The sequence below is a fragment of the Saccharomycopsis crataegensis genome (genome assembly GCF_037102585.1).
Source record: "Saccharomycopsis crataegensis DNA, jcf7180000000084, whole genome shotgun sequence".
Classification (NCBI taxonomy): Eukaryota; Fungi; Ascomycota; class Saccharomycetes; order Ascoideales; family Saccharomycopsidaceae; genus Saccharomycopsis; species Saccharomycopsis crataegensis.
Window position 1 is genome coordinate 2,256,066 of NW_027043829.1, and position 23,533 is coordinate 2,279,598.

A 23,533-nucleotide genomic window follows, 5' to 3' on the forward strand; every position below is an offset into this window, starting at 1 on the left:
GGTTTTTTTTTTGAATAAGCGTCTGCACGTGACAAAAAATGAACTGTGATTGAAAACCGTCATCGCACACAATTATCATCACGATGTTGAAGGAAATTGATGCTACATAAAAACCCATAATAACAATGCTCGTCCCTCCCACGAACTTCGGGATCGTCGAGGACGGGGTATATAGAGCCTCGTATCTTGATCTGATCAATTTTTTTTTCCTTGAAACATTACACCTCAAATCAATTCTTTTAGTGGATGCAGAGAAGCCCCCATCTCACTTCTACAAGTTTCTTCATAAAAACAAGATCCAATTGTACCAGATTACCAACCGGAAGCTGAAAATGAAACAGGACAATGACCAAGGGAGCTCCAATCATCATAGCGACAAAAAGAAATATCAATATCGGCGAAATGCCACTTTGCCCGGGCTTCACGAGCCAGACGTTGGTGGTGAGGATGATGGAGACCTTGAACGCAACGTTATCTACATTTACAACGATTCGTCCCTTGTGTCTTCTTCCCCGAGTTTTGACGACTCTTGGATGGTCATGAAACGGAATTTATTATCGAAGATATTCGGAGTGGTGTTGGACAGGTCGAATTACAACTTGATGATTGTCGATTCCATCTGCGTGGTGGCGTCGTTACTAAGGAAAATTGAGAAATGGAACTATTCTAATTTGATTAGCGAGTATAGGTTTTACGCAGGAAAGAATAAGACATTCCAAATTGAAAACTTTTTAGAGATAATTCAGATCGAATTGGTGCCTGCGAAAAAAATCGAGGATAATAATAACAATACTAATAGTGATAAATCCGGAGAACCTTCACCATCATCGGAAGAGCTACGAGATAATAATCAAGGGAAATTAAGACAACCCAGTATGATAAAGCAGAAAAATAGTATTGAATCTAAACGACAAATCACTATCCCAATCAATCAGCAGCAACAAAATTCACAAATTAGTCCGCAACAGAATAGAGGAAGCTTTGCCAGTGTTTGGAGCGGAGGAAGTTATGAGTACTACCAATCTCCAAGAACTAATTATCGAAGTCCAAGAAATATTACCCAATCAACCCAGGATAATAAAGGAGACATGTGTGGTTCTAAAGTCACCCAGTATTCTTTCAAAAGCCAAGATGACTCCTATGACAACTCGTATAAAAGTATGTTACATTCTGCAGGAGATTCGCCGGGATTAGGGTTGAGTCCGCTGATTAACAAAGAGGAAAATGCTTCTTCCTCACCGCAGATCCCTAATAATTTATTGAGATTTATGGAGATCCGAAAGAAGAACAAACAAAACTTTGATGAAGAAGATCAAAAGAATTCGGAAGATGTTGTTTTGCCATTAGAGGATTATGACAAGGCTAATGGCGAGCAGCATAAATCGCTTCTCAGTGCCGAGTTGGCCCATGATAAACATCTCGACGAGACTAACCAAAGTGATAGTATTAATGAGGAAGGATTGGAGCTAGTGGATAATAAAGATAAAGAAGAATACTCAGACTATTTGAAGGATGAGAAATACTTTGACTCGTTCTATAAGCCTTTACTGAGTGAGAAGTTTGATAAGATAAAGAATCACATCAAGTTGAAACTCCCTACGGAAGAAAGACTACCAGGATGGTTCAAACAGCAGCGAGCCCTCTGGGTCGAAGAGTACAAGGAGATCAATGGGATATGAAGGTGGTGGCATTGATAATGAACGTTGGCTTGAAAGTATCTCCGAATGTAGGATGAGATCGTAGTGCGGATAGCGTTGCGCATTGGGTAAAAAATGCTCATCTCCAAAAGAATTTTTGATTTTTAATTAGCGTAAAACCATCGATGGGCCGTTAGGAAGGAGAATATCCTGGGTGTTAGTGAGCTATCTCTTTCGTTTTTTATTATCAACTATTCTTTTGCTCTCTTTTTTTTTTTTTTTGTCTTTTTCATTCTTTCATTCTTCCTTCTTGGCTTTCTGTTCTTTCTAGCCCCGACCAGCTTAAAGCGCGAATCCAAAGATCATCTCACAAACAATGATCTTGGTAGAAGGAGAAAAGTACGCGTGTATACAGTGTATTCGAGGACATCGATCATCAACATGCCAACATACTGGTCGTCCCTTGGTCCAGGTTCGCTCTCGGGGTAGACCATCAAGTATCTCTGGTCACCGAGTCGCAGTGTTTGCCGAGGACTCTAACACTAAATATGAAACCAAACAAAGACGACTGCCGACCCCCGGTAATAAAAACAACAACAACAACAACAACAACAACAACAACAACAACAACATCAATAATAGTAATAACTGTGGCAAAATATCAAAGACCCGTAGTGCATGCGCTTGCTGCCCTACGAAATCGATGGCCACCGATGGGAGAGTCATCGTGGTACGGGCCTCAAAGAGAAGTCTTGTGGATGTGACGGACGGATCAGTGAAGGTCTTGGGACCAATGAAGGAAAGTTCGAACCGGCCAACAATCGCTACATACACATTAAACCCCCAGCTGAATTTCCAAAGCAGTTCAAGGGGTGGAAATCTGGTAAAGGTGAAAAGTTGTTGCCTGAAAAAGAACAATATATCAAAACAAGAGGAGACAGTGAAAGAAATACCAAATAACACGGATAGTTGCAGAGCCACCATTCCCACAAAAAGTTGTTGTGGAAGTGAGCTGCCTAACAAGAAGGGGGGATGTTGTGGAAGTGGTAAACAAGGTCCAGTTAATAATAAGAGCTGTTGCGGGAGTGGTAAAACAGATCCAATCAAGCCGGAAATTGATCCAGAAGCTGATTTCAAGAGTGGTTGCAGAATCATTAAATTTGAGAATTATAATGGGACAAAGGATCAAAATTATAAAGCCGCCGCCACGAAAACTGCAACATCAATATTATCTACAAATATCGTTGACCAGCAGCCTGATATGTTCACCTCCCAAGAGATTCGAGAGTATTTTGCGAATTTCACAGCCCAACCATCGATTCCGTTGGATTTTGGTACTGGTGGTCACACCACTTGCTCTTGTGATGATTCGTGTACTTGTGATCTGTGTATTATTCATGGTAATATCCCTGGTAATATCCCTGGTAATATCCCTGGTAACATCGGGAATTTGGATAGCCGAACTACACAAGGGTATGGGCAAAACTTTTTCACTAATGCCACAGGACATATGAATGGTACAGGGAATTTTAATGGAACAATGAATCTCCCTGACGGTACTATCACCAACTTGAATTACTTTCAATACCCTCTGGTGAGACCTGTGGCAAACCCTGGCCAGCTACTCACCCAACAAGTGCCATCGCTACCTCAAAACAACATCATTAATGACGTTGCTACACCATATATTGCAACAGCACCAGCACCAGCAGCACCAGCACCGATGGGGATGGCTGCTACTGATCTGGGAGATAATAATGTGTTGTACGATCTTATCTTTGCCAACTCTTGCACGATTCCCGGCTCGTGTGGATGTGATGATACCTGTAGCTGTGAAGGGTGTTTGGTACATTCCAAGCCCCAGTATGGTTAGCTACTTCTATATATATATATATATATATATACATGCCTGTAATAGTAGATGATTTATGTTATGCGGTGATTATTGTATGGCGTGCGGTTAATCATTTTCTAGCCACGCATCAAAAAAAAAAAAAATTCCAAAAATTCAACCAAAAAAAAACAGTAAATGGAGAAGATAAATATCCATCACTGAATCAAAGAAAAAAGAAGTACACAGTGTAAAAGAACTGGCCAAAATAATAACAATCCCATTTGATTACGGAATAGAGGTGGAAAAGAAACAAAAATAAACGAAAAAAACAAACAATTCACATATCACGCTCATTTATCGCCAATTATTATTAATTATTATTCATCGCCCCATTTCCCAGTTTCCCAGATGGACACCTCCAACGTATCTTACGCTTCTTCGATCGCTGCTGCCGTGGTGGATCCTGAACGCGAACTCTCTGCTCGTATAACCTCTCTCATTGACCGCATTAAAACCTTACCTGGTGGGGCGATCCTCATTCGGTACATCCAATCTTCATACCAAGATGACCCGATCCGAACCGTGATTGAGATCTTCTTGATGTTGTTTGCTGTCCGTTATTTCTTTTCCAAAAAGACTTCTCCTGACTCCAAGGAAGCAGTGCCTTTATCAGAAAAGGAAATTGATGAATTGTGCAAGCAATGGAAACCAAGACCTCTTGCGGAACCAGTCACTGAGGCCGAACTCTACAAGTTGAAGAAGATCCCAGTATTGGCTGGGGCCGTGGATAAGAAGATCACGATTTCTGGTGAAAACTACTTGGACTACAACAGACAGTTTGCGCCTGAAAAAAGATACGACGTCGAAGGGATTGAGTGTCCTGAACCACCACTTGAAGATGTTTTGAACTTGGCGAGCCTTGATTTCTTGAACTTGTCTCATGACCCGCGTCTTTTGGAAATCGCCGCCAATATCATCAAGAACCATGGGGTCGGCGCCTGTGGGCCTCCGGGGTTCTTTGGGAACCAGGATGTGCACATCAGATTGGAACAACGCTTGGCTGAATGGTACGGTGTGGATTCTGCAATTGTTTACGGACAAGACTACTGTACCCCAATTTCGATTCTCCCAACATTTTTGAAGCGTGGTGATATTGCGATTGTCGACGCTGGCTGTAGTTTGGCCATTCAAAAGGGGCTCCTATTATCTCGTTGTCAAGTGGTTTACTTCGAACATAGAAACTACGAGCACTTGGCCAACACTCTTGAAGAACTCCAGGAAGAACTTCAAGATATTAAACCGCTCAACAGAAGAGTCATTGTCAGTGAAGGGTTATTTGCCAACACCGGTGATTTCGCCGATGTGCCAAAATTGGTGGAAATCAAAAAGAAGTACAAGTTCAGATTATTTTTGGATGAGAGTTTGTCGGTAGGCTCAATTGGACCTCATGGACGTGGGGTTGCCGATTATTATGGAGTGCCTGCGTCTGATATCGATATCTTGACCGGCTCGTTAGCTAACTCTCTTGCCTCTAGTGGTGGATTCTGTGTTGGTGAAAAGCCTATGATATTTTACCAAAGAATTGCTTCAGCAGCCTACTGTTTTAGTGCCTCTTTGGCCCCATACAGTGTCCGGGTGGCCAATGAGGTGATCGACATGTTGGAACAAAACGAGGGTAAAAAAGATTCACCTTTGGGTCTTTTAAACAAGAACTCTGCTTTGCTTCATGGTAAATTTTCTAAAAATAGAAAGATCTCGAAATACCTTGATGTGGTGAGTGAGTCTGGATCACCAGTTGTCATACTTGAGTTTAACAAGGCTATCAAGAACAAACTCGGGTTCTACCAATATTATTACAATGAAAATAACAAGACCGCTCAAGCCCATGAAAAGGGAATGAGACTGTTTGAACAAAGTGGTACTGCTGCTGCCGCTAAGCCATCGAGCAAAAAAGTTTCTGAGTCGAAGAAGAGTTTCGAACGTGTTGATTATTATTCAGATGAGGCTGTCGCTAAAATGAAATCTGAAGCATCCCAAAAGGCGATTGCAGAAAGCAAAAAGAAATCACAGGCGGATATTCACAACCTCGAAGAGTTTTTGATTTCCAAGATCGTCAACAAATTGATGTTGGAAGACAAAATGTTAATTGGCACTTCCCAAAGATTGTTGAAAATGGAAGTGTTCAGAGTTCGCCCAGTGTTCAAGATTTGCTTGTCTTCTGACTTATCAACCAAGGAAATTGACTCGGTAGTGGAAAAGCTTGCCAACCAGGTTGCTGGGGTAGTTGACAATATAAAATGTCTTGAAGATGTTGAAAAATTGAATTCTGTCAAGCCATTATAGAGGTATGCTGTTGAACCATTATAGATATACTGTCTGTTTATTCCTACAAATGTAATGAAATAAATGGGGAGGTCATGATGATGATTTTCTTCTTTATTTTTTTCACTTTCTTCCTTTCTTTCTCCACTTTTTGTGTTTTGGTTTTTGTCTCTGATACTGTTGTTTCTTCTCATATATTTTTTCCCCCATTTATTTCAGCTTTTCCATTAGATTTACTTCATCCATCATGATTGGTTTACTCATAAACTGATGAAACTGCCTATGTTATATATCTACATATATATTCTTGGGGGGAGGTAGTCCATTTTTCCCTTAGCAAATATCCTCACTAATTATTTTTTTGACAAAAAAACTGTCATACATCTTCTTCTTCTTCTTCTTCTTGTTCTTCTTCTTAATTTTCCAATGCCACGTTTAATAATATCTTTTTTGCAAAAATCTCCATCAAAAAAATCTCCATCAGGAGATTTTTTTGGTTTGGTAGCGTGATTTTATTCTCTTATCGAATAATGCGGCAGTTTCGTGGTGGCCCAGCCATCTGCCCCATAAGAGGCTCGAAAGATTAATTAGCATAATTATTATGATAGTAATATATATATAATAAATGGGGATATCCCTATTACAGCTCACGCAGTAGTTGATCTCCTGTTATGGAGTATCGGATTAATCTGCGTGAGAAAAATTTTGGTGCGGTAAAAAAAAATTAGTTGAAAAATACACTGATACGTATTTATTATCAAAAGAAAGGAAAGAAAAAACAGCTGACCATTATTTCCCCAAGACTATATTATCCCATCTAACTTAATTTCATTCTTCATTTTTATCACACTCGTTGTTTCTTTATAGAATCGGTAACCTAGATATTAACGACACAACCATGTCAGCGAGAACTCTCCCATTGATCAGCAAGGCCGAGGTCGAGAAACATAATTCTGAAAAAGACTGTTGGGTGACATTGTTTGACAGAAAAATTTATAACGTCACCTCTTTCCTCAATGAGCATCCAGCCGGTGGGGATATCATCCTCGAATGGGCCGGTAAAGATATCACCAAGATCATGGCCGATGTAATGTCTCACGTTCATTCGGAATCTGCCTACGAGATCTTGGACGATGAATACTTGGTTGGGTACTTGGCGACCCCAGAAGAACAAAAAGAGTTGTTATCTAACCCAAATCATGTTGTTGATGTGAAAATATCCGGTGATGTGTACGACCCAACCACTTTGGACCATTTGCCAACATATGATAAATTATCGATCCAAACAGATTATGGTTCCGATTACAATAAACACAAGTTCTTGGACCTCAATAAACCATTATTGGTGCAAGTGCTCTTTGGGAACTTCACAAAAAAGTTCTATTTGGACCAAGTCCACCGCCCTCGTCATTATGGGAAAGGTTCTGCTCCATTGTTTGGGAATTTCCTCGAACCATTATCGTTGACCGCGTGGTGGGTGGTCCCAACAATATGGTTGCCAGTTAACTTCTACATCTTCTATATTGGTCTCACCGGATTACCGGTTGTCAGTGCTGTGTTGATGTGGATGTTAGGGTTGTTTGTCTGGACCTTACTCGAGTACGGTATGCACCGTTTCTTATTTCATATTGACGAATATTTGCCAGAAAGTCAATTAGCATTCACCGTTCATTTCTTATTACATGGGATCCATCACTACGTGCCAATGGACAAGAACCGGTTAGTGATGCCTCCAACTTTGTTTCTTGCGTTGGCGTACCCAATTTATAAAGCAGTGTTCCTGATCCTCCCATTCTACTACGCTTGTGCCGGTTTTGCTGGGGGTCATTTGGGTTACATCATTTATGACGTGATGCACTACGTGTTGCACCATGCCAGATTGCCTTCATATTTGCAAGAAGTGAAGAAGTATCACTTGGAACACCATTACAAGAACTACGAGTTAGGGTTCGGGGTTTCGAGTAAGTTCTGGGACGTGGTGTTTGGTACGGAATTAAAGATGGACAACACCGTGCAAAAAAGAGCATGATTGGTGTTCAAAAAGGATCATCTTTTACCAGAAATTATTATCATTATCAGTTATTTATCTCATTATCAGTTGATTGTATGATCATCAATATTTATCTCAATACCTTGGGAAATTAGAAGTTAATTGCCGCTCTAAAAATTTTTTTTTGTATTATTATTATCTTAGATGTGCTGCTATCCTTATTACTTACTACCTTATTTATTATCTATTCTTCAAAACATATATCCTTCCTAATTTATCGTTGCTTACAATATGTTCATATATATACATATATATAAAATAATATAATTTTCATTTCTTTTGGATACAGGATTATCGAGTGCCTGTTTTGATTTTAAATAGACCAATAATAACTAAACGTCTATCATATTTATAGCTATAAAAATATCGAATGACACAATACCAATTCAGTCATATCAAGGAACTTAACTTATTATTGGAAAAACATCAAAGCAAAAAATAAAAAAAAAAATAAAAAGAAAAAAAAAGGAATATTGGAATACTCAAATATACAAGATGAAAAAACGACAGAAACCAAATGACAACAAAAAACCTTTCAAAAAATAAATAATAATAAATTCCAGGATAACAAGCAGCAAATAACTAACAACAATAATAATAAAAAAAAAAAGTTCAAAGAGAAAGAAAGAATTTGTAACTAGATCTTCCTTTTTTTTTTCATCTTCTTCTTTTTTTCTTCTTCTTCACTCAGCAATAATATACATTCATTTCTCATTCAAGATTTCCTCCAAAGTGATTTCACTATCTTCCTTTGCTGCCATCTTCCAAAATTTACTCAAATGTCTAGCTCCAGAATCGGTAGCTATCATCAATAGTTTCTTTCCCGGCCCCAATTGTTGGGCCACTTTGACACACCCAACAGCAGCAATCGCCGAGGCACTGCCCCAGAAATACCCATCGTTAACCGTCAAGAATTTCGCCATCATAAGGGCTTGCTTATCAGACACTCTAACAGCTCCATCGATCAATTCCTCTCCTACAAGGAAATTATGGGTCAAACGGTTCAACCCAATCCCTTCAACAACGGTGTCGACCTGGTGACGTCTTCTCGTGCCTTCTTTTTCCACTTTATCATATAACACTCCGAAGTTCACACGATTATAAAATCCACTCCCTTGGGGATCAGCAAGATACACTCCAAGTTGAGGAATACGTTCTCGCAAATATTTGGCGATCCCAGAAATGGTACCACCGGTACCAGCCCCGGCAACAAACGCGTCGAGCTTGCCATTCATTTGCGAGAAAATTTCTGGAGCAGTATGGTTGTAGTGGACTTTCCAATTATTATCGTTTTCAAACTGATTAGCGAACAACCCCATGGCTGGAGTTGAAGGGTCAGAAGTCAATTCAATTGCCCTTTTTTCTGCAAGATTGACAAACTGGTCAGGATCGACAATCAGCGCCGGCTTGACTTTTTCTACTGTGGCTCCCAAACTCTCCAACAATGTGATTTTCTCAGGAGAAGTATCATCTTGAAGCACAATATGTACTCGGTATCCAAGAGCCCGTCCAACGGTGGTGAGGGAAATCCCTGTGGATCCAGAAGTGCCTTCAAAGATCACATCGCCTCTGCCGGGAAGAAGCTTTCCTGATGCTTCAGCCGCTCTGATAAGTTCGTACGCTACCCGATCCTTGGAGGAGCCACCAATATTGGTGAGCTCGAGTTTGGCATAGATATCACATCCCGTGAGCTTGGAAAGTGAGTTTATTCGTACAATAGGAGTATTTCCTATAAGATCTGGTAGCCCGTTGACTTTTGGGGCAGGAGGTTTAGAAGCCGCGTACCTTGGGTCGAAAAAAACCTGTTTGAGCTCGTAAAAGACAAATAGTGTTGTTGCTGTAGCAGCAGCCCCTAGGTAAACGTCTCTCCAGTTAGAAACCATTACGTTTAGATAAGTATTTGTGTTTCGGTGATAGCTATTATTGTAACAAGTAGCGTAATTTTTTATCAATCAAAAAAAAAAAAAAAAAAAAAAAAAAATTTTCCTCCGAATGGTCCCACGGAGATGGTGTGTTTCTTTTGAGTTGGCTCACTATGCTAGTAAAAACACTATAATCTATTGTATGTATTAGAAAGGCTATAAATATAAATCTAAGTTAATGACCTAAAATTTAAAGAAGGGTTTCTCCCAAAGCACATTTGGCAATGGATACCCCGGCTGAAACGGTGTCCAAAACATGAACATCATGAGCAGCTAAGGCTGGATTAACTTCGACAACGTCAAGGGCACACAACAATCCAGTTTCTGCCACTTCTTCAGCAATAAACAACCCTTCTCTAAGAGTCAAGCCACCGCGAACTGGGGTACCGGTAGCAGGAACGTATAAAGGATCGATGGCGTCGACATCATAACTCAAATGGATTGGACAGTCGCGGTTTGGGTTGATCTTATCGAGAGCCATTTCCACCACTTTGGAAATCCCGTACTTGTCAACATGGTACATTGAAAAGGCAGAGATGTTGTGGTCTTTGAGGATTTTCTTCTCTTCAGCATCGACATCACGAAGCCCAATGTAGGCAATCTTGTTGGCGGCAATACAATTTGGTACCCATTTAAGATCTGGAGGACAGGCTTCTGGTTCCATGCCCATCAAGAACAGAACTGGCATACCGTGAATGTTACCAGAATCTGAAGTCGAAGGAGTGTTGATATCGCCGTGGGCATCGATCCACAACACACAAGCATCTGGGTGTTTGTCAAGGGTTCCGGCAATGGTTCCCATTGCAATCGAATGGTCGCCTCCTAAAGTGACAGGAATATCCCCCTTGTGGGCGGCTTCTTTGACAGCAGCGTATATCTTCTTGGTGGCTTGGCCCACCATCTTTGGTCTTTTACATTTACCAGAAACATCTGAAAGATCGGATTTTTGAGCAGCTAAATCGTCGTCTTTAAGTGGATCGGAGATGGTTGTAGACCATCCCAAACTCTTCAAATGTTTTTCAATTCCATGTTCGAGCAAATATTCAGGTCCATCTTCAACCCCTCCTTTACCTTGACCACCAGAAAATGGGGCAAGGACGAGGGAAAGGTTCTTTGTGGCAGCGTATTTGTAGTGTGTAGGAGATGGCATATTGGGGAATCAAATGAGATGATTATTTTTTTATATATATATGGGCTAATATGTATTGGGGGTATGATATATATATCAAGAGTCAAGGTAAGACCTCTGGAAAGAAAATTTTCAGACAAACACAGGTGGGAAGTGCTATATATACCAATCTCGCTAAGTCAGTAACTTAGGGGAAAATGCAAAAGTTCGAGGGCTACCGCTAAGTGAAGGTAAGAACGTAACAGAAAAAATCCGCAAAGATTTGGAGGCCTTTGCATTGGAAGGAAAAAAAAGTGTCCGATAAGCCCGGAAGCACTGCCATATATATAGATAGATAATATTATGTTCCGCTCTCCATCTGCTAAACAATCCTTGGAAATGGCTGGCGGTGGTTATCTGTCTGGCTGGTATATCGTGTATATATGGCGATAAGCCAACTGAAAAATTTGTTGCTTTTTTTTTCTTGTTAATTTTCGCTTAGGCACAGTGTCAAACCGTCACACCCGTGCACGTCTGGCAGACTCGGTCATGGTTAGATAAAGTGGGGCATATATATATAATATATATATGAAGAACACAGCCAGTATCTATTTACTTGAGCAGCCCCCCAATCCCGTCAAAAAGTCTCTGAGAAATTGGGCACAGAAACTTCAGGAAGCAGTTGCACCCCCAAAAATCGTTTGTTTCACCCCTTGTTTCGTCATATTTAGTCACGTGTTTCGGTTATCAGTCCTGATGTAATACATTATGTAATCGGAATAATCGTTCATTGGTTGATGATGATGCTCCCTTATTTTCGGTTTCTTTGATTGATATCATGATAATAAAAGTGTGTGATGTATTTACTAGTTCTGTTCTCATAGAAATAATAATTTCAAGCTAAAGCGCAGCAAATTTGGTTTCATCGGCCCACTTCCTTTGATGGGGAGAAGCAGTGTTATTGAAAAAAGTTGGCATTTGCATTACTGGGGGAGGAAACCCGGAGAAATCAGACGGTTTTAACCGTGTTAATTTGGTTGCCTTAGAAATACCTGAAGAAGAGTCCTCTATCATGTTATGTGGAGCCGCTTGTGGCAAAGGTTTAGATGGGTTAATCGACCCATCACAATTACTTTCAAAGAACCAATCATTGAGCTTTCCACAAATCTCACTGTAGCCGTATCCGCGGCATAGCAATACGTATAATATCTTCACAAATTTCCGTTTTCCTTCGGTATCATCACAAATTTGTTTCACGTAGGGCATTATCGCATAGCAATCAAGATGGCACTCCTTAAGTTTATTCAATGTTTTCTTATCCAAATACCCGCGCTCCACAAGATACTTTTCAATATCGTGTTCAAAGGCTTCGATTTCAAATTTTTCTAATTTGGGCCCATTGACAGGTATCAAATGTGTCTCATGATTGATGTGATTATTATAATTTACCATACTTTTCAATGAGCTACTACCGCTAGCAAGCCCATTTTCCGAAGTATGTGAAGGCTCCACTAGGAAAGAATAAAGAAACGAGCCAACTGAGCTGATGTCACCGTTTTTGAGCTCATTTATGAAATTTTCTTTTGACTGAGAAGCTATGGTGGATATCCCAAAACCGCTGAGAAGCTCAGATGTTGCTATGGGACCGTCAGTTGACAATTTCATCTGAGGTTGAAAATCCGTGATAATATACAACATACTTACCCGTCATGACTATTGTAATTATTTTGATTAAAAGCGCTGCTGTCACCTTAAATATTCACCAATGAGTTTAATTGTGACAGAAAGATGCCATCCACCAACATTTCCAGGTATTTTTTTTTTTTTGGCGGGAGAGTACAAAGGCGGAGATTGTCCAGTCCAATCGACACATAACCAATGATAACACTGATTTTGATACGATCCAGTAAGTTGGATGGTCGGGGCAAAATATCACCAATATTTATATTGATAGGACTACTAATCATTATTATCTATAATGCTTTCCTTATTATTTTAATGACGGTAATAATAATGTTGTGGATTCTACGAAGTGGTTGTCTGTGAATATGCATGTTGTGACGCTTTTAAGGGCTCCACACCCCTCCCAATTTTCCCGATTGAAAAATTTCTGTTACCCTCCTAGAAGAAAAAGTTCCAATCACCAACCGCCAATTTCTAAGAGGAAAAATAATACTGTAATTCTAGGCACAACCATTAACTAACAACAGCATCATCGTGAAGCAACCAAATAATATTATCAAGATGTTCACAATACGCCAATCCTCTTTCCGCGTGGCTCGTCTTTCCGGAGCTCGCTCGTTGTCCAACTCTTCTCGAGTGCTCAGTGGTCACCACCACGCTGAACACCATGATGAACATCACGATGATCACGGCCACCACCATCATGGTCCAGAACTAGCAGAAGAACAACATCTTCTTAATCCATGGACCCGCTACTTGCTTGCTGCTAGTGCCGGTATCTTTGGTATTTACTATTTCAACAAATCTTATGAAGAAAAGATGGGCAAGACAGTATTACAATCCATCATGGGTGCTCAAACTACTGCTGAAGAAACAGAAGTCCAACAAAAAGCTTACTTTGACCGTGTGGCTGCCACCCAGAGCTTGTTCAAGTTGTTCCAATTGAACCAACCGGAAAAAGTTTTCCATGAACTTACCAATGAAAGAGTTATTCCTCGTGGATCTACCAGAAGTCTTGTGCCTGGTACATACATCGATCCAGAAGAAGTGGGTGCTAGAAGGGAACGTACCAAATATTTCAAAGATTTATAATTAAGTTTTGGCATTGTGATTATTTATAATATACGTTTTATTGATAACATTGAAAAATAATAATTTATGGTAATGTATTAAAGGGAATGACATGGAGAAAAAAACATGAAAAAAAAGCTAATGATGAGGCTACAGGAAAAGAACAAAAAACAAATCTTATCATCACCAATCCAATAGAAATGAAGAGACCAAAAATAAAAATAAAAAGAATGGACTTTAATTTAAGGTTCATGTTTATGCGAGACAAATGTATACTGTCGTTTGCAATATCAAAAAAATCTATCATTAACTTATATTCTCCGGCAGATATTCACAAACGCGGATTATCACACATACTTTGTAATTTAAGATACAATATATGATTTTTTTTTTTCGGCTGAAAACTCGGAATACATTGAAGCAAATGAAGAATTAATGGAAGTTGAAGCTTGAAGGCAGGCCCTCAAATATTTACTTCAATTCATAAAGCGACATGCATGTGTAATAGTGGAAAATTGTAGCACTTCATTTTCTCCGCAATATATATACTATGGATTAAAAGTCCTACAAATGCTTAATTTGTCATTGTATATAATAAATTCAAAAAACTCATAAATTAATTAAAGTAATATTAAAAACCTCAAGAAATGAAAAATAATTTTCCAATGTAATCGATACACTAGATCACAATTGTGGTGAAAAGAAATGAAAAAGGTGAAAGAAGTAAAGTGTTATGTTCAGACATGATACCCGATAATTTATTGGATCAATTCAATTTCAGATTCATCAGTGTATTTAACTTGGGCAATACCAACCTTCTTGTCATCTAAATCGTAGCTGACATAAGCAGATCTCAAGAAACCATCACCCAAGATGTAGTAGTTAGATGGGTTTGGAACAAGACCAATGAGACATTGGTTCAAGAATGATTTGGAAGCCTTACCGTTGAAGTGGTACAACAAGTCTTTGAATGGGACAGTGATGATCTTGTCACCGAAAGTGAATTCAACTGGCTCACCCACAGTATTACAAGAGGTAAAGTACATGTCAACAAATGGAACCTTGTGGCCGTACTTCTTGCCGAAAGTAGTGGCAATTTCACCTGGAGCGTAGATCAAGGTGGTACCAGAATCGAGCAAAGCTGGGTAGGTAGTACCATTAGTGAAAGTTTGAGAAGAAGTGGAAACAGTATCCAAGTCAACAAAGAAAGCAACTGGTGAGTCAGTGGCTTGACCCTCATCATCAATATTAACCAAATCCAAATATTTCAAGTCGCCGTCAAACTTAGCCTTGTCAACAGCCCCGAACAAGATGGATCCAGAATCAGCTTCAAGGGAGTTTAAGTACAAAGAGTAAGCATTCTTTTCAATGATACCTTGTGCCTTTAATTGGGCTGGGAAATTTGGATATTCAAAACTAGAACCGTTGATGGCGACTGGGGCTTCATTACCTTCAAAGCCAACCCCCAATAAACCAGTGCCGACAGTTTGGTTAGTCGCGTAACCGAATTGCATGTCCTTAACAGTGGCACCACCAACAGTGACATCTTCAGTAGCCCAGTCACCAAAGGCCTTGGAACCATCACCGTAACCGATCATGAAGCCATTGGAAACTTTCTTGTATGAGCTGGATTTAGAAGCATCATAAGTACCTCCGGTAGATTTGGTGCCAACAGCAGGAACCCACAAGTCGGAAGAGCCAGTGTCGACGTCAACATGGATGGTTTGACCTGGTGATCCAATTTGGATTTCAGCCATATATTTGGAGTATTCATTTTGTAAATTAAGATTGACAGCACTGTAAACTGACTTTCTTTGACCAGTGCTTTGGGCATCTGATGGAAGTCTTTCAACACTGAAATCGATCTTCAAGGATTTAGCATCACGCTTGTCAACAGGAGCAGCGGAGGCAATTGAAGATAAAGATGCAAGAACAGAAAAAAGAATAGTGCTAGATAATTGCATTATTTATATATATATAAGTATATTTTTTCCTTTGGAATATGAATAAATAAAAGTTGATGATGAAAATTAAATTCAAAAAAGTGAAATTGAAACAAGGTGGAGAATCACTTATATTTATATGATTTATGGACATTATAGAGTAAATTATCTCTCTTGTGCCTACCTACTAATCTTTGTTAAATTTAGAACTAAGATACTCCCAATCTTCATGTATTTCCCCAAGTGCCCCATGTTGGATGGGCTCGTGCATATGGGTGGCACCCCGAAAGAATAAAAATAAAAAGAAGATTTATGAAAAGTTGTATCTGTTTTCATGATTTCAAATCAACAAATTTATTGAAACTACTCTCAAACAATATTTTTATATATTTATTTTCTATTAATATTTTTTTTTACCAATATCAACTCTGTTGTAAAGCATTTCTAATGCTCTAAAATGAATGGATTTGCATGCAGGCCAAAAATTGTGCCTTGCCTCAAAATTGCTGAGAATGCCAGAAAAAAAAAAGGTGAAAATGAAGCTTTTCCCACGAATACTTAGACAGACTCATGGAAAGCAAGCACACGGATCCGATCATGTTAAAATTTTTATAGCTTTTTGTTGGTTTTCATAGTTGCATTATTTTTGATTTTGTTTCCCTCTGGTATTTGAGAATATCAGATTGCTTGGAGATAGTTCTTTCCCTATCACACTAACTTTCCACGCGGTCCTTGCTCCGGTGGTAGTTTGCTTGAAAGTGAACCCATGAACTGGAAAAACCATAGGGTCAAAAATTGAAGAGAAAGGTAAAATATAATCGGTCAGGTATACCAGCTAGTGACAATCAAAATGCTCTTATCGATCTAGAATGTTGTTGTGCACCCCCTTGTAAAGATCTATTACGATATTAAGAAGTTTTTACTTTGTACAATACCAGAGTATTCGTTGATCCATGGAATATCTTGGTAATTCCAAACTGTTCTACACCCCCCTTGCGAGGGGGTTGTGTGGTATTGAGATATGTTTTGTGTGTAGAATAAACTTTTCAGCGACCTTGATAAAACTTTGGCAGCACGGACAATCAATTTAGAGTGTTCTGCACCCTTCAAAAAAAGAATTATTACTATTTTGGGAAGCTTTAACGGATGAAACGGTACACATCTATACATCCAAACAATCACTAGTTGAACCTCAAATTTCGCAGTTGAGCGTATAAACCCACTTGGTGGTGAGTTGGGGCGCAGGTAGTCAGTCTATTTTATTGTGAAGGTTGTTGTCAGTACTGAGGTAGTGCGCCACATGGCAGTGGTGATTAATAAAGTGTTCACTTGTGTGCAGAAATCAACTGACACATTATATAATGCGTACATATACCATAATGGTTTTGTGGTTCAACATGTGATAATAGCACAGCCAAAAACGAAATTAGTTATATAAATTATATCTAGAAAAAAAAATTATTAAACGAACGATTAAAAAATTAGCAAATTAATATAATATAAAGGATATTGATCATAAATTTTTTTTTTTTTTTTTTATTTTAATCATGTCTTTCCAAAACTGAAGGGGTCAAATCTCTCATCTCCGGAAATAGCTCTAGAAAAAAATGATCCATCAAATTGTAAACCATCAATTTATTAAACTTTTGGTATTGAAAGCTTTGGATGAAGCGGTAAAACTTGTAGTCCGTTTTTGTCTTGACCAAAGCTTTGAATTTATCTTTTCTATCATTGAAAACATTATTCATATCTTCATCATCCTCAAAAACCAGCTCACTATTGATTGGGGCTTCTCCAACTTCATTGAAGATTAAAAGTTTGAACCAGAACGGCAATTTCTTTTTCATCAACTTAAATAACTCAATCTTCATCTCCTCAATCTCCTCATCATTAGGAATCTTTCGTGGTGGCCCCATCTTATCATCTCCTGGAAAGATCGTATGACGGGCGGTTTTCACTAGTGATGCCAAAAATTCGGCATTCTGGAAAAACTTCTGGAGCACAAGTTTCCCAAACAAGTTATAAATAATTTGATTGATCTTAAGAGCAAATAAATTAGCATTCACAATCGCAGAAATTGACTTTGGCAAAATGCTGTTACCTTTCACTCCAGAAGCTGCTTCTGCGTTTCCACTAGCACTTGATGACGATGATTCAGAACGAGTTTTAATGGTTTCAGTTTTCATCTTTTCAGCATGTCTGATCTCTTCAATGTTGTAGGATAAAAACCATAAAGCAAAATATTTCATAAAAACGTATAATACGGGATTCTCGGTAGAAAAACTGAACAAGTTATTAAGAAATTGAAAAATATAACGATGGGCAATTGGAGGTCTGGTAAGCTTCTGTTTTTGATTGGAGCCTGTACTGGTAGAGTATGCAATAAAATGACTAACTTTCCGGAAAACCGAAACAATTTTCCCCTTGAGGGTCTGCGGAATCTCTCCAATTTCTTCCTTCTTGGTGTGTTTTTGGCCCTCAGCCGACTTGTCCGAGTCCTTATTTAATGATCTGAAAATCCCAAGAAGAATTGAATAAATAATGTCTGGTTCAGATAATTGTTTTGTAAGGATCCTCAAAACGATATTAGCCATGACACTTCTGACAAAATACCGAGCCAAGTCCGAGTCTGACACATCAACCGGCAATAATAAAGCAAGCGCGCCTTTCGATATAATTCCCAAATAGTTTTCTTCTAGTCTGCTAACTTCCTCTAAATCACTCCTAGGCTCCCTCAAAGTTTCATTATAAAAAGAATCATTAAATGTAAAATTTTGGTTAATATCATCGTCAGATGACCGATGGTTTAAACCGTCACCCTTCGAATGATGATATTGCCTAAATCTCATTGAGAGGGCCGGATGGCTGTTTAGTGCATCAAAAGCCTCATTCATAGTCGTTTCCTGGACATATTGTGAGTCCAAGTTATCCAAGCAATAATTATAAAACTGTTGGTGATTGTCCAAAATATATGGTGCGTGGTCAAAAATAAAATCCTCCAACCGAACTTTTCTCACCCTGGTTTCAAGCTCCCTAGTAATATGGGCCATGACGTCTACCACTTCTGATATAAACTCATCATTTTCCGTGATTTTGAAATACCATTCATTGATGAAATTCTTGAATAACAACCCAATAAAGCAGTATAGTTCAATATCAACACTTCCAGAAGAGGTCAACGCAGGCAAGTAATCCTTGATATCTGAAGTTATTGATACTTTTGGTAGAAAAATCTTTCGGATTAAGTGAAGTTTATACTCTTCGGTGTCCTTCACATACATTTTTTTTATTGGATCAACCCCGTTATCGTCAAGATTTAAGTCTTTCCGTCCTCCATGTACATCATTGTCACTGGCACTGTCTTTTCCATTATTGACGAAGCTCATTTTCAGGGCACCCTTGGGCGCCATAACGCTTTTGTTACCTAACTTTTTCACCCTACGTTTGTTGTACTTGGGTATAAGAGGTGACGAAAATGATTTGTTTAGTGAAGGACTGGGGCTGAATCCAGAAGCCGCAGCCCCCGAACTTCCTCTATCATTATCCAATGGAGTAGGATATATTACCGGAGGTTTTCCTAAGCCTATTGAAGACATTTCTCCTTCCTTAGAGCACTTTGCAATAATATCGGTAAAGAGCCACACGATAATCGCAACTCTCGTTTAATGTGCTTACATGTTAGATAACCAGAAAAAAAAAAAAAAAGTTCTCACGTGCAGAACGCGATGAGGTTGAAAAGAACTAATTTCGCGTTGCCTCTTCACCATCTTGATTTCATATCCACAGGCAAATCCTTTTAGAATGGGGGTGATTAAAGTAAGCAAATTTGCCTTTTCACTTGGTTTTTCTTTCTGGATAATACAATCCTTTCGATTTTTATACTAACTTTTCCAGGCATTGGACCAATCTGTGGTCAATAAGATAGCCGCCGGTGAGATCATCATTGCCCCAGCAAATGCTCTCAAGGAAATGTTGGAGAACTCTATTGATGCTGGAAGCACCAATATACAAGTGGTGGCAAAAGATGGTGGGATAAAGGTGCTTCAAATATCTGACAACGGGAGCGGGGTGATGAAAGATGATTTACCGATTCTCTGTCAACGGTTCACCACATCCAAGCTTTCAACTTTTGAAGATTTGGGATCACTCAACACTTATGGGTTTAGAGGTGAGGCATTGGCGAGTATTTCCCATATTGCTCATTTATCCATTTTAACGAAGACCAAAGACTCGCCCTGTGCTTGGGCTTGTCACTACTCTCAGGGGAAACTTGTTCCTGCTAAAGCAGGCGAGTCACCTGGCCCAAAACCAATCGCTGGTAAGAATGGCACACAAATAACCGTGGAAAATTTGTTTTACAACTTTTCTTCTCGTTTGAAATCGTTGAAATCATCTAATGAAGAATTTATAAAGATATTAGAAGTGGTTCAAAAATATGCGATCCATACTGCCAATGTTGGCTTTTCTGTGAAAAAATTGGGAGAGTCACACAACTCATTGACGATCAGAGAATCACAGAATATCAAGGAAAGAATTCGGGCAGTCTATAGCTCTAGTGTTGCGAATAATATAATTCCAATTGAGTCACAGGATATGGCAGAAATTGGTTTAAAAGAAGTGAATGGCCAAATTTCGAATTTGAATTATAATGCTAATAAGAAAAAAGCGCAGGTAGTTTTTTTCATCAATAATCGTTTAGTAGATTGTGATCCTTTGAAGAAATCTTTATTAAACATATACTCGGCATATTTACCTAAGGGTGCAAAACCATTTGTGTATTTAAGTCTAAGTATAAATCCAGCCCAACTCGATGTCAACATTCATCCAACAAAAAAGGAGGTTCGTTTCTTACATGAGGAGGAAATAATTGATTTTGTATGTCAAATTGTTCAATCAGCCTTAAGTAATGTGGACGACTCGAGAACATTTAGAGCGGTACGTTTATTGACTCGCTCGGAAAATCGTGATTATATAGAAAACCAGGAATTATCGCGACCTGCAGCACCACCGCCACCAAAGAAAAGGCAGAAGATATCATTGAATCAAAGTTTATCCCAATCGTTTGCGTTTGGTGCCTCTGCTCCAAAGCCTCATGAAAGTAAGCTTGTACGCGTGGATGGTACTCAAGCGAAGATTACTTCTTTTCTACAACCCACAAAATCCAAATCTACTCAAGAGCAAAATTCGTTACCATCTCAAGACACGTCTATTTTTGAGAATTCTGTGTTTGAGCTCGATGATTCAAGCACCCAGGATGGGTCTTTTATGTTAGCAAGCAAGGAGAACTTTACGTTTGTTGCTAATGAAAGGGTAAAAGTAACACTAGATAGTGTTGGCTTACTACGTTCTACTGTTGAAAAGTCTGTCAATCGTGAACTAACAAAAGTTTTTTCTGACTTTGTATTTGTTGGCATTGTTCAATACTCTTCAAGAATGCTTACTTTTCAATCAGGAATTAGTTTATTTTTAGTGGATTATGGTAAGTTGTTTTATCATCTCTTTTATCAAATTGGTGTTTCTGATTTTGCCAACTTTGGGAAAATATTTTTGAAAACTGGAGTGCTGATCAGAGAATGTGTCCTTTTTGTTGATAAGAAAACAAGGCCAGATAATGTTGATGAAGCGAAATCTAATGAACTCATTAACGAGCGTATTGGCCTGCTTGTCGGGATGAAAGATATGTTGGAAGAATATTTCAGTATTGTTTTAGATGTCAGTGACCCCATGAATCCAAATTTGCTGTCAGTCCCGCTACTCGTCAAAAACCATCTTCCATCGATGGCTAAATTGGCAATCTTCATTTACAAAGTGGTAATGAAAATTGACTTCGATGATGAAACGGCTTGCCTTGACGGAGTTCTCAAAGAAATTGCGTTATTTTATGTACCTGATAGTGTTCCGGGATACGACGATGTAAAGAACGGCGAGGAGTCTGAAGATATGATAAAATATATCAAGACTGTGGAATTTTTATTGAATGTGGTTAAGAAACGATTTTTGGCCACAGATGATTTGGTGGACTCCTTGGTTGAAATTGCGAACTTACCATCTTTGTATAAATGTTTTGAAAGATGCTGATCTATAATATAGAATACTTTATGGGTATTTATTTGTATGGATAGTATATTGCGTAAAAGTCATGTTGAATTTTATCTGTAGCATATTTTTTCTATGTCGATTTTGATATCAGCACCCGCGCGCGGCGGGGGCGGAAAAGTAGAACAGGCGATCATTCGCATTAAATCACCGTGACATTCAAACAGTAGATTGTCGCATTGTATATTTTCTACACCCAAAAGATGGTTAACCTACCTGATATAATTTCAATTGAGCTACCAGATGGTCAAAAGTATGACCAGCCTACTGGGCTTTTCATCAATAATGAATTTATCCCATCTATCAAGAAAACCACCTGGACTTCGATTAATCCAGCAACCGAAGAAGAAAACGCTACCGTGTATTGTGCTACAGAAGAAGATGTCGATAATGCCATTGGGGTAGCTCGAGGTGCATTCAAATCCACCTGGAAGAAGTTTCCTGCTGGCGAAAGATCCAAGCTCATCCTCAAGCTCGCAGACCTCATCGATGCTAACAAACTTCTCCTTGCGGGAATTGAGGCGTATGATTCGGGGAAACCAAAAATGACCAACTGCTTGTACGACATTGAAGATGTCGCCAATGTGTTCCGATACTATGGTGGCTGGGCCGACAAAATCCAAGGGAAAACCATTCCTATTGATGGTAAGCATCTATCGTATACCATTCATGAACCGCATGGGGTGGTGGGGCAAATTATTCCTTGGAATTACCCATTGGATATGTTAGCTTGGAAAATCGCCCCGGCCATTGCCGCGGGGAATACCGTGGTATTGAAGACTTCTGAATTGACACCATTGTCAGCATTATATTTTGGGAAACTTATTGTCGAAGCAGGAATCCCTCCAGGGGTGGTGAATATTTTAACCGGTACTGGGTCGGTGGTGGGGAAATATTTAGCAGGGCATCCAGGGATCGATAAAGTGGCGTTTACTGGGTCAACGAAAGTTGGTAAATTGGTGCAAAGTCTTGCTTCTACAAACTTAAATTCTGTGTCGATGGAAACTGGAGGCAAGTCTCCGGCAATTGTCTTTGACGATGCCAATATTGATAAGACGCTTTATTGGACCGCGATGGGGATTTTTTATAATTCGGGCCAGGTGTGTTCTGCCACTTCACGGATTCTTGTTCAAGATACCATATATGACGAATTTGTTGAGCGTTTCCGTGAATTCTCTGAGAAATCTTATAGATGTGGCGATCCATTTAGTGATGCTGGTGTTCCAGAAGATGATGTTACAATAATTGGACCGCAAATTTCTGGTTCCCAAAAGACAGTGATTCTTGAGTACATAGAGTCGGGTCAGTTGCAAGGAGCCAGGCTAATTCTTGGGGGTTGCGAACAACCTGTTGACTTGAAGAAAGGATACTATGTTCAACCTACGATTTTTGCTGATGTGACCCCGGAAATGAAGATTTTCAAAGAGGAAATTTTCGGGCCAGTGGTGACGATCACCAAGTTTTCTACAACTGAAGAGGCAATTGAATTAGCCAATCGCACAGAATACGGGCTCGGGGGGTCTATCTTCACTAAAGATCTCGCAAAAGCTCACCTTGTGTCAAGTGATCTAGAAATTGGTACAATTTGGGTCAATTCGAGTAATGAATCATCACCACAAGTGCCTTTTGGTGGAGTCAAAATGAGTGGGTTTGGCAGGGAACTAGGAGAATATTCTCTCCAATTGTACACCCAGGTGAAGAGCATCACCATCAATTTTGAGTGATGATGAGTTCAGTGTACCGGATTGAATAAATATATAGGTATGGGCGGCAAGTGCTCTCTTGTTATTATGCTATGTAGCTGAAGTAACATGTTCTACCAAAGTATTTGTTAGTCAACATAACATATAGATACCATCTGTGTACC

General features: G+C 39.2%; 11 protein-coding genes across 11 annotated transcripts; 7 read left to right on the top strand and 4 right to left on the bottom strand. All coding sequences in view use genetic code 12, as the record gives it.

Annotated features, from left to right (window-relative positions):
• Positions 1–125: 125 nt before the first annotated feature.
• On the top strand, positions 126–1,679 carry OCA4 (Oca4p; the record flags this gene model as incomplete). The annotated part of the gene is made up of 1 exon (XM_064997596.1): positions 126–1,679. The coding sequence occupies one exon, from the start codon at positions 126–128 to the stop codon at positions 1,677–1,679; it is 1,554 nt and encodes a 517-aa protein (XP_064853668.1).
• A 334-nt stretch (positions 1,680–2,013) lies between these two features.
• On the top strand, positions 2,014–3,510 carry DASC09_039980 (copper fist DNA-binding domain-containing protein; the record flags this gene model as incomplete). Its single annotated transcript, XM_064997597.1, has 1 exon — positions 2,014–3,510. One exon carries the CDS (start codon positions 2,014–2,016, stop codon positions 3,508–3,510), a length of 1,497 nt encoding a protein of 498 aa, XP_064853669.1.
• A 369-nt stretch (positions 3,511–3,879) lies between these two features.
• Positions 3,880–5,814, top strand: LCB1 (serine C-palmitoyltransferase LCB1; the record flags this gene model as incomplete). Its single annotated transcript, XM_064997598.1, has 1 exon — positions 3,880–5,814. One exon carries the CDS (start codon positions 3,880–3,882, stop codon positions 5,812–5,814), a length of 1,935 nt encoding a protein of 644 aa, XP_064853670.1.
• An 877-nt stretch (positions 5,815–6,691) lies between these two features.
• Positions 6,692–7,822, top strand: SCS7 (fatty acid alpha-hydroxylase; the record flags this gene model as incomplete). Its single annotated transcript, XM_064997599.1, has 1 exon — positions 6,692–7,822. One exon carries the CDS (start codon positions 6,692–6,694, stop codon positions 7,820–7,822), a length of 1,131 nt encoding a protein of 376 aa, XP_064853671.1.
• Positions 7,823–8,547: 725 nt separating this feature from the next.
• DASC09_040010 (putative cysteine synthase) lies at positions 8,548–9,726 on the bottom strand (the record flags this gene model as incomplete). Its single annotated transcript, XM_064997600.1, has 1 exon — positions 8,548–9,726. One exon carries the CDS (start codon positions 9,724–9,726, stop codon positions 8,548–8,550), a length of 1,179 nt encoding a protein of 392 aa, XP_064853672.1.
• A 229-nt stretch (positions 9,727–9,955) lies between these two features.
• Positions 9,956–10,915, bottom strand: CAR1 (arginase; the record flags this gene model as incomplete). The annotated part of the gene is made up of 1 exon (XM_064997601.1): positions 9,956–10,915. One exon carries the CDS (start codon positions 10,913–10,915, stop codon positions 9,956–9,958), a length of 960 nt encoding a protein of 319 aa, XP_064853673.1.
• Positions 10,916–11,773: 858 nt separating this feature from the next.
• Positions 11,774–12,584, bottom strand: DASC09_040030 (uncharacterized protein; the record flags this gene model as incomplete). The annotated part of the gene is made up of 2 exons (XM_064997602.1): positions 11,774–12,510; positions 12,578–12,584. 2 exons carry the CDS (start codon positions 12,582–12,584, stop codon positions 11,774–11,776), a joined length of 744 nt encoding a protein of 247 aa, XP_064853674.1.
• Positions 12,585–13,117: 533 nt separating this feature from the next.
• DASC09_040040 (uncharacterized protein) lies at positions 13,118–13,648 on the top strand (the record flags this gene model as incomplete). The annotated part of the gene is made up of 1 exon (XM_064997603.1): positions 13,118–13,648. The coding sequence occupies one exon, from the start codon at positions 13,118–13,120 to the stop codon at positions 13,646–13,648; it is 531 nt and encodes a 176-aa protein (XP_064853675.1).
• A 3,463-nt stretch (positions 13,649–17,111) lies between these two features.
• On the bottom strand, positions 17,112–19,166 carry NVJ3 (Nvj3p; the record flags this gene model as incomplete). Its single annotated transcript, XM_064997604.1, has 1 exon — positions 17,112–19,166. One exon carries the CDS (start codon positions 19,164–19,166, stop codon positions 17,112–17,114), a length of 2,055 nt encoding a protein of 684 aa, XP_064853676.1.
• Positions 19,167–19,371: 205 nt separating this feature from the next.
• On the top strand, positions 19,372–21,648 carry MLH1 (mismatch repair ATPase MLH1; the record flags this gene model as incomplete). The annotated part of the gene is made up of 2 exons (XM_064997605.1): positions 19,372–19,386; positions 19,465–21,648. 2 exons carry the CDS (start codon positions 19,372–19,374, stop codon positions 21,646–21,648), a joined length of 2,199 nt encoding a protein of 732 aa, XP_064853677.1.
• Positions 21,649–21,869: 221 nt separating this feature from the next.
• On the top strand, positions 21,870–23,390 carry DASC09_040070 (aldehyde dehydrogenase (NAD(+)); the record flags this gene model as incomplete). Its single annotated transcript, XM_064997606.1, has 1 exon — positions 21,870–23,390. The coding sequence occupies one exon, from the start codon at positions 21,870–21,872 to the stop codon at positions 23,388–23,390; it is 1,521 nt and encodes a 506-aa protein (XP_064853678.1).
• Positions 23,391–23,533: the final 143 nt, after the last annotated feature.